This window comes from Triticum urartu, chromosome 6A, assembly GCF_056163025.1.
Source record: "Triticum urartu cultivar PI428250 chromosome 6A, HENAU_Tu73, whole genome shotgun sequence".
Taxonomy (NCBI): domain Eukaryota; kingdom Viridiplantae; phylum Streptophyta; class Magnoliopsida; order Poales; family Poaceae; genus Triticum; species Triticum urartu.
The window spans coordinates 595,501,806-595,522,551 of record NC_141878.1 but is presented as its reverse complement, the minus strand read 5'-3'; the positions used below and the strand labels follow the sequence as shown (position 1 = coordinate 595,522,551).

General features: G+C 45.1%; 2 protein-coding genes and 1 pseudogene across 3 annotated transcripts; 1 reads left to right on the top strand and 2 right to left on the bottom strand.

Annotated features, from left to right (window-relative positions):
* The first annotated feature begins 2,607 nt into the window (after window positions 1-2,607).
* Window positions 2,608-4,920, top strand: LOC125530471 (uncharacterized). The gene is made up of 3 exons (XM_048694862.2): window positions 2,608-2,954; window positions 3,091-3,314; window positions 4,018-4,920. The coding sequence occupies exons 1-3, from the start codon at window positions 2,687-2,689 to the stop codon at window positions 4,690-4,692; spliced, it is 1,167 nt and encodes a 388-aa protein (XP_048550819.1). The 5' UTR covers window positions 2,608-2,686; the 3' UTR covers window positions 4,693-4,920.
* Window positions 4,921-7,138: 2,218 nt separating this feature from the next.
* Window positions 7,139-11,036, bottom strand: LOC147966943 (uncharacterized). Of its 2 annotated transcripts, XM_087527417.1 has the most exons (5): window positions 10,840-11,036; window positions 10,230-10,711; window positions 9,253-9,409; window positions 8,393-8,609; window positions 7,140-8,310 (listed from the first exon to the last, which is right to left on the bottom strand). In XM_087527417.1, exons 3-5 carry the CDS (start codon window positions 9,353-9,355, stop codon window positions 7,809-7,811), a joined length of 822 nt encoding a protein of 273 aa, XP_087383543.1. In that variant the 5' UTR covers window positions 9,356-9,409; window positions 10,230-10,711; window positions 10,840-11,036; the 3' UTR covers window positions 7,140-7,808. The 2 variants fall into 2 exon arrangements, with proteins under 2 accessions (XP_087383544.1, XP_087383543.1); XM_087527418.1 differs by lacking the exons at window positions 10,230-10,711; window positions 10,840-11,036 and having other exon boundaries at window positions 7,139-8,310.
* Window positions 11,037-11,796: 760 nt separating this feature from the next.
* On the bottom strand, window positions 11,797-20,445 carry LOC147966942 (uncharacterized; annotated as a pseudogene).
* Window positions 20,446-20,746: the final 301 nt, after the last annotated feature.

Sequence of the window (20,746 nt, the reverse complement as noted above, 5' to 3'; positions counted from 1 at the left end):
CGATTTATCTTTTCTCATAAACTAGCGAATTACCAACTATATTACCCAAGAGTAACAACCAAGTCATATATACATTGTATGCTTGCAACCATTGAATAAATTGTACAGAATACCAAACAAAGAAGATTCAACGAGGTTGTGGAACAACTCACATGCACCATCCATAGGTCAAGGGGATGATCCTAATGATGAGCGAATGATCCTAATGACGAGCAGTCAGTGAGATGATGTTGCTCTTGTGATGATTAGTGATGTCCGCGCTAGAGCTTGCTTACAACCATATGAGGTAAGGAGCGAAGGCTACATGCGTATTAGGTTTAATAAGTCAAGAAACCTCTATCTATACGAGGAAAACAACTCGGTTGAGCTTAGACAGAGCACCAATCGAACAACATGATTGGACACCGTCCATACTGGCGTCCACACTTGGATGTTGTTAGCAACAGAGTCCGCCCTGGATGTTGTTATTCCTGGCGCCCTTCCTACTTCTACAATTTCCACGGGCCCTTTACCAATTTCGGAATTACAGAATTATCATTTACAATTAATAAAAAAAATCGGAGTTAAGAGGGTGAAACAGATAACAAGCAGAGGATGGCATCCTCAGCTTATCAAGCGAGGTGAAACACTCACAAGCAAAGGGTGTGGCATCCTCAGTGAGCTTATCAAGCTGGGTGAAACACTCGCAAGCAAAGGGTGTGGCATCCAAAGTGGCAGACTGCGTCCAGTAAATCAAAGCCAACATGCCTCTCTGCTTTGGTGCCACAAGTCAGAAGAAACATGTCTCACCAAATACTGGCCTCTGTACCGTCTGTTCCGCCCTGGTACAGAGGAACGCCCTTCTAAAGTTCTAAGCTTTTCGATCCGCTTGGCCACCCATTTGTGGTGGTGTTGCCATGGCGGACAACACATGTTTGACAAGGGTGGTAGATCGAAGAAAGCAATTTTGCAAACCATTCCACGGTATTCTAGGCAATATCCTGCTAAGATCCCCTTTGAGAGGTTGCTGGAAATGAAGAAAAACATGTATCTGTTTTCTTTCACTATTGAAGTTTTTGAGCAGCCGAGACGGGAGGTGATGATCCTAATGATGATTTTGGTCGCGTGGACATTGATGTTGAGAATGATGATGACCCAGGCAATCGGTCTGTGGATAAAGATTTGTTAGAGAAGGATGCAGAGCCGATTAATGAACTAGATGTAGGTAATAGGAAAGATCTTACTAGTGCGTAGTCTCGTTGCCAATTCGGCAGTTCTATCTATGATTTCACATTCATGGACGTTGATAAGATCCTTCCATTTAGTAGCACCTTAGGATGGCATAGCTTTAACGTTAATGGCGAGGTTCAAAAGAGGAAAGACTTGCGGTGGATACCGAGGCACCCAGAGACGAGGAAGGGCGTACTACATTGCATTGCCAGAATCCATGTTCCATATTTGAAGCGGATTGACCTCTGTGCTTCTCTCATGGTACAATCCTCTTCTTGCTGAGCCCCCTTTCTCCTCGGTCCATAGAGAAAAAAATGTAGGACTGATGCCGATGTAATATTTAATATTTTAGAATATTATGAATTAGAGAAATTTACATGCTTTCTCATTCCACTGCAAGTAGGAAGTGGAATTAATACAATGAATTCAGAAGCATCAAACCTCTCTTTTTTGAAAAAATCGAAACACATCGAAATGGTACCAGCCGTACTTAATAATAGAAGGATTTGGCAGAAATATGTAAAATCGTTTTTAGACTTTTCCAATTGTTCTAAACTAATAGAAGTAGCCTCGCGTAAAGACTTTTTTTTACGCGACAGAGAAAAGTGACTACGAATTCCCCTTTTTGTTTGCGAATCCCTGTCTTTTTCTATTTAGATTTTAGTGAACAAGCGTTTACATGAGATTAGTTGAGTAGGCTTGCCTTATCTGCTATAAGATAGCTAGTTGTGGGGCTTTCGAAAAAAAGCTGAAGGCTTCGCTATCACTCATGGCTTGTATTGTAGTCGTAGTCTTGTAGTCGACCCTCCATGCCTCCCAAAAACATTAATTACTTTTGTTAATGGCAAATTGGAATGATATTAACAGTTCGAGTTCATAAATCAAGCTTGTAGAAAAAGCGAGTACCAGTATTTGATGGTGATGGTGAGGATGACTAACCTCGCTCTTGCAACCATGAATATTTTCTAGTCATGAGAGCAACTGTATTTACAAGTTCAGTAGCCTGAGTGAGCTTTCTCCTCAATATGGATGTGGTGATTGTTCATAAACTTCTTGAAAATCAGACGGACTTATTATCAATGCTCCAAGCTCCATGTGTTTTAGGGCTAAGACTACGTTGGTGTAGGCTCCCCTTATCCTTCCTCTGGCATTCGCCGATCGATATCTAAATGAGTGGAATTTCGATTCTCTAACTGCTCTGAAAACAACTTGGGATGATGGATGCCTCTGCAGTTTGAGTTTCACCCTGTCCAGTTCTTTGAGGTGTCTGTACCTCTCACTCTGCTGCTGGTTCTGTCTTGGAAAGCTCTTGGACGTAGTGGGCTGGCCCATTACCGTGGGCCGATTGCCTCAAAAAGAAAAAGGAAAGGAAAAAGAAAAAGAAAAAGAAAAAGAAAAAACACAACATACCTCGAGCCTGGAAGGTCGTGGAGAGGAAAAGCTCTTCCCAAATCAGCGGAACCCTGACCTCGCCGAGATGGAGACGGAGGCGGAGTGGATCGGCGGCCTGGACGAGATGGAGGCGGGGACCGCGGTGAAGGGGGTCGTCCTCCCAGAGCACGCCGCCGACCTCGACGAGATGGAGGCCGACGCCGACGCCGACGCCGGGGGCGGAGCGACAGCAACGACTGAGGAGAAGGAGTGCTGGGAGTACGTGGCAGAGTGGGAGTACGAGCAGGCCCTCACCTTCCGCGATAGCTGGATTTCCATCTGGGGCGCCAAATTCGGCTCCTTCGACCAAACCAGTAAGCAAAATTAGATTAGATTAGATTAGATTCCTTCAGCAGCAGCCAGCAGACTAGATTAGATTAGGTTAGATTAGATGTAGCAAACAGGATTTGATCACAAAATATGTGTGTGTGCGTGTGTCTATACGTGCAGCCGACATTCAGCCCATGCGCTACACGGACGCGGAGGCTCCAGGGGGCTACGCCCAGCCCCTCCATTCCCTGCAGATCTACTCCATCAAAGTAGCGGAGATCAGAGGGGGCCTGCGTTGGCCCATCCATGTCTATGGTATGATCGCCGCGCGCGACATCGTCGACAGAAACCGCAACATCATCTTCGACCGCTCCAGGGATCACTGCCAAACCCTCACCAAAGAGGTTTTTTTTCGTTACCTCTCTGCCCATTCATTGTTGCCAGATGGTGATTTCTCTGCTCTGCTCTGCTCTTTGTCTAAGGAGCTTGATGTTGGTATTATCTCAATGCATTTCAACTGCTAAAAGGATGATAGATACACACCTGAGATATCAGCTAAAAGAATGAATGATGTTTGTTCCTTAAACTGAAAAAAAAACATCTGAAATGTTTATAAGTCGATCCATTTTAATCTGTGTGCACCTTAAAAACCGTTGTCTGCTCACCCAGAATTTACCCATCTCAACCTTGTCTAGTGTGATCAACTTAATCATCTTATTAGACCATTCTTTTTGAGGGTATCAATTCAATCTCTTCCAAAGTTGTTTGCTCCCAGTCTTGCACTACTCTGCGCAGTCACTAGCAAGCACATTTGTTTTTCGTAGCATTTAAGTGTGTGCTGCTTGCTGGCTTAACTCGGTCTATGGGCACTTAATAATTTGTGTGTAACTTAGTTCTGCGGTTGCCACCTCAGAGACTTCCAGTTCAACTTATTTATGATCAAGTTCCACTTGTTTACTGAATCATATAGTGTATCTTTTGTTTTCTGCTAAATCACTGTGCAATTTGTCTCCTTTTCTTGGCCACACATAGAATTTGTTCTATTCCAATCTTATTAGGACTGAATGAAACACTGTCGATTTGCTTACTTAGTGGTGTTGGATGCAGGATTCGTGCTTGGTAATGACAGGTCCTACCCGTCCTATTGTTATGTTGGGTGCCGCAACCTTTGAGATTGCGCTAAAAGTGAAGGAAGGCAGCACTGAGTCTAGGGATAAAGTATTAAGCTTCTTGGCGGTTCCTCATGACAATGTTAGCTATTTGGAGCTTTCCTGCGCAACAGATAGGAAATACATCAGCAAGCTTAGCACACTGGAGTTTACAATGAGTCAAATTGCTCGCTCCCTGGAGGCGACAATCAGCGTGCAAATGGTCGATGGGTCGTCATGGCCACACGGTGTCCGAGGTGAATTTTCCGCCTGTACCACCAGTATGGCCGACAGGAAAGTAGTTTTACTCGATTCTGGAAGCGAGAAGGATGTGGAGGTTGGTGCAGATGGCATGATCCAGCTATCTAGGCGTGTCGCTTCCGTCGAATTCACCGGAGAGCTGAAGGTTTGTGTGGATGCATGGTGGCAAGGCGAGATGAAACCCAAGAAAGCCTGGAAGGTTTTCAAGCCCAAGAAAGCTGGTAGGAACTATGGCACCTTCAATCTTGTCGGCATGTGTAAGATGAAAGTCACCGTTGCCTGGTCGCTTCTTTCCTACTATCCGGTTAACCGCCCCAATAGTCCTTACGGTTCACTGGCTTTACTCAGGGAGGCAGAAGGACGTACTGTTTAGTAGTGTTAGAGTTACGATATACTTCTGGTGCGCCTTGTTCAGGCGTTGCATGAACACATGAAGTTTAGATTGTACTAGTAATCATGTATTGTAGTTTCATTTCGAATCCCATGGCCAACTTTGTGTGGATGCAAAGCAGCGCTATGGGTTGAGTTGCTTTGGTGGTGCCAAGTTATCCGTCGTTTTCATGGACAAGTGTGGTGCCAAAATGGTCGTTTATTCTCCTGACTTTGCTTGCTTGCCTACTTGCAGTAAATTAAGTAGGATCATCATTAAGCCCTATGGTGATCGATCGCACAAGGCGAAATTAATCTGGTTTAAATTTCAACCTCTTAGCTATGTGGTTGCTAATATGTGATCCTGAGGTGGGACTTGCTGAAAAAGATGTTGATGCCCAATCTGATCATATGCAGGCTCCCATCCAGGGGAATGTTGCTCCTAACCCTATTTGTGATGCTCCTAACCCTATTCCCATCCAGGGGAATGACAGGTCCTACTCCAAATAGTTGAAATTGTCATGAGGAACAACCAAGACGCTTAAAACTTTATCCCTAGACTCCGTGCTGCCTTCCTTCACTTTTAGCGCAATCTCAAAGGCCGCGGCACCCAACATAACAATAGGACGGGTAGGACCTGTCATTACCAAGCATGAATCCCCTGCATCCAGCACCACTAAGTAAGCAAATCGACATTGTTTCATTCAGTCCTAATAAGAGTGGAACAGAACAAATTCTATGTGTGGCCAAGAAAAGGAGACAAATTGCACAGTGATTAGCAGAAAACAAAAGATACACTGTATGATTCAGTAAACAAGTGAAACTTTATCATAAATAAGTTGAACTGGAAGTCTCTGAGGTGGCAAACGCAGAACTAAGTTACACACAAATTATTAAGTGCCCATAAAATGAGTTAAGTCAGCAAGCATGTTATACCATGGCACACACCTAATTGGTACAAACAACAAATACACTTGGCAGTGCGCAGAGCAGTGCAGGATTGGGAGCAAACAACTTTTGAAGAGATTGAATTGATAGCCTGAAAACAATGGTCTGATAATTAAGTTCATCACACTAGGCAACAGCTCAAAATGGGTAAACTCTAGTGCATATTAAAATGGATCGACTTATAAATATTTCAGTTGTCATTCAGTTTAAGGAACCAATTCATCATTATTTTAGCTGTCAAGTGTGTGTGTGTGTATGGCTGACGCATATAGGATTATAAGGCACTATCTCAAGTATTTATCATTCTTTTAGAAGCTCAAACACATCGAGATTATACCAAACTCAAGCTCCTAGAATAGAATGACAAGCAAAAGACTTGGAGGAAACCGAGTATTTAGCAAAAAAAACTACCACAATTCGTGAAACCGTACCTACAAACTACCACTTTAAGGGCCACAAGTCTGAGAGGCGCGAGGAATAGAATCCAGGCAATAATATGCCTACCTTAAGGAACACCCACATGGTCAGCGGTGAATCTACCAGGAGGGCTTCGACAGGCTCAAGCCCCCCTTCCAAAAAATTGGAAAAGAAAAATTACTAGTATTTGTATCAAAATTTTGACCTTATTTGGACTAAATAATCGAGAGAGTTTAACTTTTTCTACACCCCATTAACTTTGAGCCCCTTCATTTTCTTCCAAGATTCGCCACTGCACATGGTTACCTGTCCAAATAGGTTAGGACCATAGCTTGATTTTGAGTTTCAAGGTTAATTACTCCCAACCCTTCTTTATCCTTTAGATATAACCCTATGTCCGAAGACACGAGAGAAATATAAGTTTCATCTTGATCACTTTTCCCACTCCATAGACAATGGCATGAAATTTAGACATTCGAAGAGCTCACGGCAAAAAAGACAAAATCAAGCGTGAACAATGCGATTTTCAAAAGTTTCTGGTACATCTGAAATTTGTCTTTTTTTGCCACGAGCTCCTCGAATGTCCAAACTTCACAAAATTTTGCACAAAGTTCACGCACAGGAGCCTCTTGCACGACAAAAAAATTGAATTTTTTTGAGGTTTTTTCCTGTTTTAAATGGCGGTACCGTTCATGCCCGGGCTCGGACGAGCCCAGGCACCAAATCGCCACACTCCTCAAATGGCTTGTAATAGCAAGGCTCATTTAGTTGATAACTTGTCCTATGCGTTTGAAGCTAGGCAATCTAAACATCAGCCATTGTAAAATCATGGATGTAAACCTCTTTGTTAGAAAAAACAAATGCTTGCCGCTCGCTACAAGCGACGCATATCAGCTCATGTGGTTTCACACAAGCAAGCCATCGCCTGGGCCGAACAATTGTTTTTCTTCAGCTTTGACCCAACAAGCGTGACAATATGAACAGTCAACACACTTAATTTGATCTTAACTTTCCTATTCTTCTCCTTTTGCATCCACGTTCCTACTGTACAAGGTTTTGCGTAAAAAAACATTTCTACAAAACAACTATATAAGCAGCAGAATTCACCACAGCTATGCGCAGGGTATCAACTATAGTTTATAATGAAGCTCAGCAATATTTCTCGTTCGGTTTGGTCATAACTCATGTAGCCAGAATACTGCACATTTATTCCTCTCACGAAAGGAAAACAATCACAATAACAATTAAAATGAAATGCAGATAGTGCAAGTTTCTCATTAAGGTGTTTGTTTGGACATCTGCAGCTTATTTACAGATGTATAGAGATACTGCAAGTGGATTAAGCAGGGAATATCCCAAACGTTTCATCATCAAGACCAGACGCAACTCAGCGACTACATCAACTACCACAAGACATAATGACCCTAGCACAAAGATGTCACGGGACACCACACCCTATATGGTCTATGCTAATAGTAACAGCAGTTGCAAATACAACACAAAATTACTTATAGGCAGCAGTGCTAACACTAAGATCAGCATAGCCCTCAAGGACCTGGAACAGCATGATATGACACTAAGAGCCTGTTCGGCAATTCACCAGCTCCACGAAATACGGGAGCGCATGGAGCGACACTTCGGGGGCTCCGAGAAAATGGCCTGCGGACCGCTCCACTCCGGGACGAGGAAAGCGTGGAGCTGATTTGTTCGATGATGCTCTGGCCGCTCCAGGAGCGGAGAGCTGCCGAACAGGCTCTAAGCATCTGCAGCGGGAAAACCTGGATCCTGGATATTGCGCACCTCATTCTCCTGCCATCGAGTCATCCGCCGTGTATCAGAAGTGAACAACTCTGGAATGTAGATGATGACACTCACACGGTTGATCAGCTGATCGAATCTCTGTCTGTCAACCTCATTAACGTGGCTTTCCCAGTGATGTGCGGGTAACGCCAATCGCCTCCTCACGTCAAGGATAAACCAACAATCCACATGCCACGAGGTAATCATATCCCACATCTCCCCAGGCAACACAGACGCGGCCTCCCCTGCTTCCAGTCTACGGACCATCTCGAGCAAAACAGCAATGAATCTCATAACCTCACAGAAAACCACTGCAGCATTCTGCACAGCTCTCTGGACTGTAGCAATGTGCAGAGTTCTCTGGACTGCAGGAATCACCAACCTCAACCTGTCCTCATGGCGTGCCAAGGTGTTGAAGATAAAAACCATGTCCTCGGGACCACCTACTGTCGGAATGCTGCATAGTTCGCTTGGTCACCGTTAGCACACTTGTTTCACATAAGAACAAACATGAAAATTGTTTTACTGATTAACCATACCTGCCAGGAACACGAGAATAGTTGGAAGTGAAACCCAAATCAAGAGCAACAATAAAGCTAGGGACTTGTTGATCACTGAATCTATACCAATTGCCCCAATTGTCATCGAGTGAACGGCGAAATGCGACAAGGTATAAGTCAGTATCTCTAATCAGCAAATCCACTTGCAGCCGCGGCTGGTAAGGGTCTATCAACCGGATGATATGATAGCTATGGCCTGAATTAAACATGTAACGGTGAATCGATGAATCCCAAATGTTGATTCATAAAGTACAAATGAAAAGCAAAAGACCGGCATAACTTAAACACAAATTTTGAATATAAAGGAGAAACAAAATGACATTTAAAAATAATAGCAGAGTAGACACCCTCACTGGTTCACTCTCCCCTTCACAGCCTCTCACTCACATGTCGGGTACACGTGAACATAAAAAGGAGGACCGTTAGAGGCACTGTTGTAGGGGAAAACAAAATGTGATAAAAACAGAGATTCCCCTGAACTCTGCTAACACTCTACACACGACACAGATCTCAAGTAAAGTGGACGCTGTGGATAGTGCGTGTAACTGAACTCAAGCACGAAAAATCTACTCCCCATTCATTTCCGGTTACAGTGTGACAGATGCAAGGGATTTTTGGGCTGAAAAATTTATTTGATATAAATTAATGTTTAGTCATGATCATGTGTCACATAAAAACCATTGAATAGAGAACATGCAAAATTCTGAATTTACTTTCTACTCAAAGTGCATGCGTCGATCAGCTTCAACTTTGCAAGCAGATGAGGATGAAAGTAATCCTATTTAGCCATTGATATAGCTTTTACGTTCGGAAAATATCTACATGATCAGTGATATTACCCGGGGAAGGTCGGTTGAAGGGATTGGGAGCCGGGGTGACCGGTACACCCATGTACACCAGCAGAGCCATGGCACGGTGACGGGTCATCCTTCTATTGACCATAGAGCGCAATTCTTGCCCTCCGCCTCTCACGTCAAAGATGATGACACGGACATTCTGTGCATAAGCATGAATTGAAAGCCGAATCAAAACAAAGAAAAACATGGATACGCAGTAGAATGTTACAGCTAGTATTGGGAAACACTGAACAACATGTGAATAAACAATATAACTACAAATAATCATAATATTTGCATATGCATATATACTATAACAACTTTACATCTGCAAGTATTTAAGTTCCGTGTGTCTATACTCTATACACATGCAAACGAAATTACGCAATTCACATATCTGTTTGAAGAAAACCACTCATAACTAAAAGAGTCCAACAAAGAAAAACATAAGGGCAAGGACACAGATTATCAAAGCCATATGCAGGAGCATACCAATTGAAATATATACAGATTCTACTGCTTTCATTTGCGCCTTAGCTAGAAGAGCTCCATAAAGAAAAGCATAAGGGTGAGCATACTAAACATCAAAACCATAAGCAGGAGGATAATAATTGAGATCTATACATGTTCTATAATTGCTTTTATTTGCACCTTAACTAAAAGAGTTCAACAAAGGAAAGCACAAGGGTGAGCGCACAGAATATGAAAACCATATGCAGGAGTATAGCAATTGAGATGTATGCATGTTTTGTTGCTTTTATCTGCACCTGCACATATTATTTATAACATTTCTAAATTTGTGAATTCATAGTGTTCATCTGCATGCACATATCTACACCGATCAAAAGCCGAAATCCAGTCACAGTTTAAGCTGTTGAAACCTTAATATAAGGTCTCAACCATAATGTACAAGTCTTCTCTAACCTTCTCATTTGCAATCCGTGCACTGAACTGCGACAGCATGGTAGAAAGATACGAACCTGAAGTGCAGTCTCACTGAGCGAGCACAACAATCTGCGACACAACTTCCGCACAGATGTGCAGAAAATATTGCTTTCCCAAACGGGGCATGCCCATATCTCTGCTTAAAAGATATGGGTGGATTTGCACATCCCATTAGAGCTTGTTCGGTTAGGCAGGATTTGGAGAGGTTTGGAAGGGATTGAAAGGGATTAAATCCCTTGCAAGTCAAAATCCTCTCAAACCTCTTCAATCCCACTCAATCCCTTTGGTGAGGGGATTAACCGTACAGGGCTTGGAAATTGATTTGATTCCTCGCGTATTTCCTTCTCCGGATGATTCTAGAAAATATATTAATTAGATCGGTATACCATAAATATTATTATTACGTAAAACAAATTAAATAAACCTGCCTCCAAGGAATGCTGGCGAGGTGAACGGAGTGGCCGCGGCGGAGGTGGCGCCGCCATGCCAAGATCTGCGCCGCTGTGGGGATCTCCTCCTGTTGAGGGAGGAAAATATGAGAGGGTGGGCGGTGAAGACGACACGTCGACACCGATGACGTGCGCCGTGTTTAATTGCTCCGGAGAGAGAGAGAGAGAGAGAGAGAGAGAGAGAGAGAGAGCAGACCTCTCCTGTCCCGCCGCCGCTGCCCGGCGACGGCGCTGTATCCGCCGCCCTACGTCGGGCCTTCGCTGCTTGAGTTTTGTGCCGCTGTCGTCCCACGTCGTGATCTTGGCCGCCCGGGTTTGCGCCGCCCGCCGCCGCTTCCCGGTGACGGCGCTGTATCCGCCGCCCTGGCCTTCGCCGCCCGAGAAAGAGGAGAGGGTTTTGCGCCGCCGCCACCAACGGAGAAGGAGGAGAGGCGGCAAAAGGTAGCGAACAGATGGGCTTTTGATTGGCCCTCTCCGTTTCTTTCGGGGAGCGGAGCGAGCCCGTGGATCCGCCATGGGCCAGGCATGGCACGGGACGGCCCGTTTCTTATTATTTTATATTAGGTATATATACCTAAAAAATACAGCCCAACGGGCTAAAAATATGTGGCCCGGGATGCTAAACGTGCCACCGGCTAACCCGTTTACTAACTAGGTCGTGCCTGGGCCGGGGAGTGCTGCACGCAGGCTGGCACGACACGGTCCGTCCAATAATCGTGACCCTGTGGGCCATGCCGTGCCAGGCACAATTGCGGTGGGCCAGGCCAGGCCGGCCCGTTTGGCAAACTTTGAGTCGGTGTGTGTCTACTTTTTTTGTTGCTGACGATTTTGTGTCTACTACTCTAGTGTAGTCAAACTTGACCAATTGAGTCGTGCTACGCGGACCGGCTAATGGACACACGTGTCCGGCCCGACACAAGACTAAAAGGGCAGTGCCCGGCATGCGGCACGCATGCTGGACACATTTCGTAGGTGGGTCGGCCAGGCACGCCTCCATCGAATTGAGTTGTTGGCGCGGGAGGCGCGAGGTGTCGGGGACACATGACGAGCGAGGGGCAGTGATTTGAGCCATTTGAGAACAACTAATGAAGGTTATCCCTGGTACGGACCTCCAGGGGTCACTTTTTTTTGAAAGGAACACAATTGCATTTCATTATATATCAGTGCTGGACAGATCTCCAGCTACAACGTCATTTACAAAATCTGGAAACTGGCCAAGCCAAGTCTCACATGTGCGAGCTTCCAATTTAGCACCATGTGCTGCTAAACAACGCGCTACTATATTACAAACTCTGGGACATGATACAACAGAACCTTCACTAAATCCCACACGCAAATGGAACTTGATGTCTTTGAAAACAACTCCGAGAGTCGACATATCATATTCTTCAGTGCAAACTGCGTTCTTCACCTGTATAGAGTCCGTCTCCATAATTACTCGATTGCATCCCATTTGGATGGTTGTGTTTATGGCATAAAGCATCGCCAAAGCCTCTGAACGAAGCGCATCCGACACTCGCTCCAGACTACGTGCTCCAGCAGCCATCAACATACCACAATCATCTCTGATTACAAAGCCCCATCCTCCATTTTTTTGTTTCTTTTAGAAATGCACCGTCCGTATTGATTTTCAAGATTTCCGGTGGAGGTCTGGACCATCTTTCCTTTTAGTGTTACTTTGGCATTCCTCCTATTTTGTCAACCTTAAGAAGCTGCATAAAAATATAATTAATGGAGTGACAAATTGAAGGAAATATGCCTTAGAGGCAATAATAAAGTTATTATTTATTTCCTTATTTCATAATAAATGTTTATTATTCATGCTAGAATTGTATTAACCGGAAAAATGATACATGTGTGAATACATAGACAAACAGAGTGTCACTAGTATGCCTCTACTTGACTAGCTCGTTGATAAAAGATGGTTATGTTTCCTAGCCATAGACATGAGTTGTCATTTGATTAACAGGATCACATCATTAGGAGAATGATGTGATTGACTTGACCCATTCCGTTAGCTTAGCACACGATCGTTTAGTATGTTGCTATTGCTTTCTTCATGACTTATACATGTTCCTATGACTATGAGATTATGCAACTCCCATTTACCGGAGGAACACTTTGTGTGCTACCAAACGTCACAACGTAACTGGGTGATTATAAAGGTGCTCTACAGGTGTCTCCGAAGGTACTTGTTGGGTTGGCGTATTTCGAGATTAGGATTTGTCACTCCGATCGTCGGAGAGGTATCTCTGGGCCCACTCGGTAATGCACATCACTTAAGCCTTGCAAGCATCGCAACTAATGAGTTAGTTGCGGGATGATATATTACGGAACGAGTAAAGAAACTTGCCGGCAACGAGATTGAACTAGGCATTAAGATACCGACGATCGAATCTCGGGCAAGTAACATACCGAGGACAAAGGGAATAACGTATGTTGTTATGCGGTCTGACCGATAAAGATCTTCGTAGAATATGTGGGAGCCAATATGAGCATCCAGGTTCCGCTATTGGTTATTGACCGGAGACGTGTCTCAGTCATGTCTACATAGTTCTCGAACCCGTAGGGTCCGCACGCTTAAAGTTCGATGACGGTTATATTATGAGTTTATGTGTTTTGATGTACTGAAGGAGTTCGGAGTCCCGGATGAGATCGGGGACATGACGAGGAGTCTCAAAATGGTCGAGACGTAAAGATCGATATATTGGACGACTATATTCGGACATCGTAAAGGTTCCAAGTGATTCGGGTATTTTCGGAAGTACCGGGGAGTTACGAGAATTTGTATTGGGCCTTAATGGGCCATACGGGAAAGGAGAGAAAGGCCTCAAAGGGTGGCCGCACCCCTCCCCATGGGCTGGTCCGAATTGGACTAGGGAGGGGGGGGGCGCCCCCTTCCTTCCTTCTCCTTTTCCCTTCCTATTCCTTCCATCCTACTCCTACTACTTGGAAGGGCTCCTAGTTCTACTAGGAAAGGGGGAATCCTACTTTCGGTGGGAGTAGGACTCCCCTAGGGCGCGCCATAGAGAGGGCCGACCCTTCCCCTCCTCCACTCCTTTATATATGGGAGCAGGGGGCACCCCATAGGAACAACAATTGATCGTTTGATCTTTTAGCCGTGTGCGGTGCCCCCCTCCACCATAGTCCACCTCGATAATACTGTAGCGGTGCTTAGGCGAAGCCCTGCGTCGGTAGAACATCATCATCGTCACCACGTCGTCGTGCTGACGAAACTCTCCCTCAACACTCGGCTGAATCGGAGTTCGAGGGACGTCATCGGGCTGAACTCGGAGGTGTCGTGCGTTCGGTACTTGATCGGTCGGATCGTGAAGACGTACGACTACATCAACCGCATTGTGCTAATGCTTCCGCTTTCGGTCTACGAGGGTACGTGGACAACACTCTTCCCTCTCGTTGCTATGCATCACCATGATCTTGCGTGTGCGTAGGAATTTTTTTGAAATTACTACGTTCCCCAACAGTGGTATCAGAGCCAGGTTTTATGCGTTGATGTAATATGCACGAGTAGAACACAAGTGAGTTGTGGGCGATATAAGTCATACTGCTTACCAGCATGTCATACTTTGGTTCGGCGGTATTGTTGGATTAAGCGGCCCGGACCGACATTACACGTGCGCTTACACAAGACTGGTTTTACCGACGTGCTATGCACACAGGTGACTAGCGGGTGTCAGTTTCTCCAACTTTAGTTGAATCGAGTGTGGCTACGCCCGGTCCTTGCGAAGGTTGAAACAACACCAACTTGACAAACTATCGTTGTGATTTTGATGCGTAGGTAAGAATGGTTCTTGCTCAGCCCATAGCAGCCACGTAAAACTTGCAACAACAAAGTAGAGGACGTCTAACTTGTTTTGCAGGGCATGTTGTGATGTGATATGGTCAAGACGTGATGAGATATAAGTTGTTGTATGAGATAATCATGTTTAGTTGAAATTATCGGAAACTGGCAAAAGCCTTATGGTTGTCTCTCTATTGCATAAGATGCAAGTGCCAAATAATTGCTTTACTTTATTGCTATGCGATAGCAATAGTTGCAAGAGCAATAGTTGGCGAGACGACCATATGACGACACATTGATATAGATCAAGATGATGGAGATCATGGTGTCATGCCGGTGACGATGGAAATCATGACGATGCTTTGAAGATGGAGATCAAAGGCACAAGATGATGATGGCCATATCATATCACATATTTTGATTTCATGTGATGTTTATCTTTTAAACATCTTATTTTGCTTAGTTCGACGGTAGCTTTATAAGATGACCCCTCACTAAATTATAAAGGTATAAGTGTTCTCCCTGAGTATGCACCGTTGCGAAAGTTCTTCGTGCTGAGACACCACGTGGTGATCGGGTGTGATAGGCTCTACGTTCAAATACAACGGGTGCAAAACAGTTGCACACGCGGAATACTCAGGTTAAACTTGACGAGCCTAGCATATAACAGATATGGCCTCAAAACACTGAGACCGAAAGGTCGAGCGTGAATCATATAGTAGATATGATCAACATATATAGTGATGTTCACCATTGAAACTACTTCATCTCACGTGATGATCGGACATGGTTTAGTTGATATGGATCACGTGATCACCTAGAAGATTAGAGGGATGTCTATCTAAGTGGGAGTTCTTAAGTAATATGATTAATTGAACTTTAATTTATCATGAACTTAGTCCTGGTAGTATTAGCATATCTATGTTGTAGATCAATAGCTCGCGTTTTGCTCCCTATTTTATTTTTTGATATGTTCCTAGAGAAAAAATGTTGAAAAATGTTAGTAGCAATGATGCGGACTAGCTCCGTAATCTGAGGTTTATCCTCATTGCTGCACAGAAGAATTATGTCCTTGATGCACCGCTAGATGATAGACCGATTGCAGGAGCAAAAGCAGACGTTATGAATGTTTGGCAACCTCAATATGATGACTACTTGATAGTTTAGTGCATCATGCTTAACGGCTTAGAATCAGGACTTCAAAGACGTTTTGAACGTCATGGACCATATGAGATGTTCCAGGAGTTGAAGTTAATATTTCAAGCAAATACCCGAGTTGAGAGATATGAAGTCTCCAACAAGTTCTATAGCTAAAAGTTGGAGGAGAATAGCTCAAGCAGTGAGCATGTGCTCAGATTGTCTGGGTACTACAATCGCTTGAATCAGTGGGAGTTAATCTTCCAGATAAGATAGCGATTGACAAAATTCTCTAGTCACCATCACCGAGTTAGTAGAACTTCGTGATGAACTATAGTATGCAAGGGATGACGAAAACAATTCCCAAGCTCTTCGCGATGCTAAAATCGGCGAAGGTAGAAATCAAGAAAAGCATCAAGTGTTGATGGTTGACAAGACCACTAGTTTCAAGAAAAGGGCAAAGGGAAGAACTGGAACTTCAAGAAGAACGGCAAGCAAGTTGCTGCTCAAGTGAAGAAGCCCAAGTCTGTACCTAAGCCTGAGACTGAGTGCTTCTACTGCAAAGCGACTGGTCACTGGAAGCGGAACTGCCCCAAGTATTTGGCGGATAAGAAGGATGGCAAAGTGAACAAAGGTATATTTGATATACATGTTATTGATGTGTACTTTACTAGTGTTTATAGCAACCCCTCAGTATTTGATACTAGTTCAGTTGCTAAGATTAATAACTCGAAACGGGAGTTGCAGAATAAACAGAGACTAGTTAAGGGTGAAGTGACGATGTGTGTTGGAAGTGGTTCCAAGATTGATATGATCATCATCGCACACTCCCTATACTTTCGGGATTTGTGTTGAACCTAAATAAGTGTTATTTGGTGTTTGCGTTGAGCATGAATATGATTTGATCATGTTTATTGCAATACAGTTATTCATTTAAGTTAGAGAACAATTGTTGTTCTGTTTACATGAATAAAACCTTCTATGGTCATACACACCAACAAAAATGGTTTGTTGGATCTCGATCATAGTGATACACATATTCATAATATTGAAGCCAAAAGATGCAAAGTTAATAATGATAGTGCAACTTATTTGTGGCACTGCCGTTTAGGTCATATTGGTGTAAAGCGCATGAAGAAACTCCATGCTGATGGGATTTTGGAATCACTTGGTTATGAATCACTTGATGCTTGCGAACCATGCCTTATGGGCAATATGACTAAAACTCCGTTCTCCGGAACAATGGAGCGAGCAACTGACTTATTGGAAATAATACATATTGATGTATGCAGTCCGATGAGTATTGAGGCTCGCGGCGGGTATCGTTATTTTCTGACCTTCACAGATGATTTGAGAAGATATGGGTATATCTACTTGATGAAATACAAGTCTGAAACATTTGAAAAGTTCAAAGAATTTCAGAGTGAAGTGGAGAATCATCGTAACAAGAAAATAAAAGTTTCTACGATATGATCGCAGAAATAAAATATTTAAGTTAACGAGTTTGGCCTTCAGTTAAAACAATGTGAAATAGTTTCACTACTCACGCCACCTGGAGAACCACACCGTAATGGTGTGTCCGGACGTCATAACCGTACTTTATTAGATATGGTGCAATCTATGATGTTTCTTACCAATCTAGCACTATCGTTTTGGGGTTATGCATTAGAGACAGCTGCATTCACGTTAAAAAAGGGCACCATCTGTTGGGGATATTACTACTGGACGTAAACCGGCCAGGAGAGGCCGGGTTAACTTCATCAGTAGTTGATTATGCTTGAAGCCCATGAAGACAGATGAGGATGCTATGTAAAGGCCCAGGGCCCAGAACCGGTTTAAGGCCTGTAGCTGTAAATCAGCTTTTGGTATGTAACTTGTATTGTAAGATAGAAAGAGTGGAGACCGAAAAGGACACGCTTATGAGCCGGTCTCGGGACTCTGTAAACCGATGGGCACCACCCATGTATATAAGGGGACGACCCGGCGGCGGTTCAGGACAACAAACAACAACTCGAGACCCAGGCAAAGCGTATTCGCTCCCTGGTCATCGAAACCCCATCAATTCCATCACAACTAGACGTAGGCTTTTACCTTCATCGTAAGGGGCCAAACTAGTATAAACTCTCTTGCGTCCCTTGTCCGCTTAAACCCCTTCAAGATAACCCGTAGCGATGGCTCCACGACTAAGTCCTTTCACGAGGACATCTGCCGTGACAAAACCACGATAGTTGGCACCCACCGTGGGGCTATCGCACGATGATTTCAAGATCTTGGAGGGCAACTTCGAAGGACTCAAGGGTTATGCTGTGGGCCGGATGACCAAGAGTCATCGCGGCAAGCTCTACATCGACGATGCAGGCTGGGGCCCCGAGGCCGGCTCAATCAAGTACGGGTACCAGGTCCCCTTTGGTGGCATACACGTCTTCATTGGAAAGATCGGCGAACCGGGCCCTGAGCCGGACATCTGCACCGACCTCGTCGTAACGGCTCAGCGTGCGAGATCTGACCGGGTCAAGCCTGCCATGAAGCGTGCCTTCGTGGGAGTCATCCATGGAGGGGAATACGAGGACAGATCAGAATCTGGTAGCGAGAACGTCGTTTATTCCGGCGATGAGTCGTCGATCGATGAGACCGAGTCGTTATATCAACTACAAGATGGCCGGATTGGGGGCTGTTCCGATGGCGACAGTATTCCGGACCCCTCTGATCTGCCAAACCGGGTTGGAATATTCATGGCCGGTACACAGCCGGCGATCCACTCTTCGACCGTAGCAGCAATGATCTCCGGATCAGCAGCGGCGACGGCGGCCGGGGCAGGAGGCCTTGTGCGGCCGCTGGCTCAAGTTTTATCTTATCTATTTGATGCGTTGGCCACGCTGATGGCAGAGGCTAACCCGGCGGATCAGGATGCCCACAATGTGGAAATTGCAAAAATAAAGGATCAGATCACCCAGGCCAAGGCCGATTTGGCGGCTAAGGATGCCAGGATGACCGCGGAGCGGGCCCTTTGGACGCGCAGGCTTATCGGCTTATGCTGGATCAGAATGCATCGCACGAAGTCCTGAAGAGAAGGCACCGGTCTCGCCTACCTCCGGTTTATGATGCTAGGAACCTCTTTAACACCCCAGGAGCGGGGACTAGTAACCCGCTGGTAGTAAACCGGGCGGAGGCACCTGGAGCGGGCGCGTCGGTTCAGCCACGTTTGATGGATCCGCCTCGTCAGAACAACATTGTGATGCAGCCTGTCTCAACACCACCGGGTCATTACTCTACTCCAATGGACAATCTTGTCCCTGCCGCTTCACGGCTGGAGGCTATCCCAATCGAAGGTGATTCTCCGGTGGCGGTCGAGACGCGTTGGGTTAAAGAGCTCCTTCGAACAGCCTTGGTTCAACAGGAGGCTTACTCATACAACCGTGATCGGATTCATTCCACCCCCCGCCCGAGCCGGAGTTACAGTAGGCGTATGGATGAACCGGCCGTGTCAAGTAATGCGCGAAACTGTGAACCGCCCCGTGGAAACAACCCGGCAGGGGGAGCTGGCGATGCTCAGGAAGTGGTGGACCGGGCTCGTGCACGCAGAGAGGCCGAGTTAGCAGCACAGCATGAAGCCCGTCAGCTTACTCCGGTTCGACCGACCACGTCAATAGAGCCAGGGGTTACCTCTTGTTCTTTGGGGGTGCCGTGTCTCGTTGCAGCGTTGCGCAACGTGCGCCTGCCCAAGGATTTCAAGGGCCCGCACAAGGTGCCAAACTACACCGCAGATTTATCTCCAGAGATATGGGTTGGAAGCTATGAGATGGCCATGGAGATGCTAGATGTGGATGATGCAGCCTGTGCAAAGTACTTCACCATGATGTTATATTATATCACTTGGGGGCTTGGTCGTGTCCGAACCATAGCAACACCTTTTGATAGGCGCAATGCCACAGCATCACTTGGGGGCTTGGTCGTATCCGAACCATGGCTACACCTCTTGATCGGCGCAAGGCCACAGCATCACTTGGGGGCTTGGTCGAACCCGAACCATAGCTACACCCCTTGATCGGCGTAATGCCAAAGCATCATTTGGGGACCTGGCTGACTCGAACCATAGCTACACCCTTTGGGGGCTTGGTCATGTCCGACCGTGGTAATACCTCTTGATCGGCTCACAGCCTCGCTTATAGTGGTTTTATTTTGCTTTTGTTTGAATTCTGTTCTCTTTTTTGATGAAGATTTTTTTGTTTGCTTTTTCAAACCGGCATTAATAATCCGGTTCAACTGTCAATTACAAATTGACCGAACACGGTCAAATCATAATCCGGAAACTATCTGCCCGGTCTGATTTTCTGTTAAAATCTTCTTATGGAGTAAACCGGTGTTTATCATAGCCCGAAACGGTTTACATTATAAACTGCCCTTATATTAACAGGAGTTGTTTTCTCCTCAAAAATTTGGGTTATAAGCCCCGCTACAAGGTTAGCCAGCCAACATCATGCCTGAAGGTGGCAGGTATTATATATTTCTATATTTGGTTATATGTTATAGCCTAAGTTATCATCTTTGGTTCTATATATATGGGTATCATGACCCGCCCGGCGGTAAACCGCCAGGGCATTTTAAGCTTCTTGACTGCAGAAACAACTTGGACAAATGAATATGGATATCATATCTTAAGTATGACGAATCAAACAAGCATCAGTTGAAGATAAATATGCACGAAGTCATACCAGACCAAGTATATTAACTAGCCTATTGCAAGGCGTTCCAGTGCCCAAAAGGATCATTGTTTTTATCAAATACGTATCACAGCATGTAGTAGTCTAAACCAGCCTCCGGTTCACGCTTGGTCACCGGCTTGACCTGACGGTTGCGGATCATCTCGCGCCGGTTCAACTTCTTCCTCCCTACCCAGTGGCTGGAAATCAACAGTTGTCCAGTCGATCCCAGTTAAGGCTTGAAATACAGCTTCATCACTTATCAGCAGGGACGGTTCAATTTCAGGGGCGTAAGTATGCTTACGGATTGGCGGGATAAGATTTCAGCTTCAGGAATTGGTGCAGCAACCTGCTTGTTTTTATCATCATAATTGGCTTGATAGTGGGAAAGATCCGCCTCTTCAACCAGTTGACAAGCCAGTGGGCGCACCTCCCGGTTTATGATTCGGAGATCATCTTCGTTA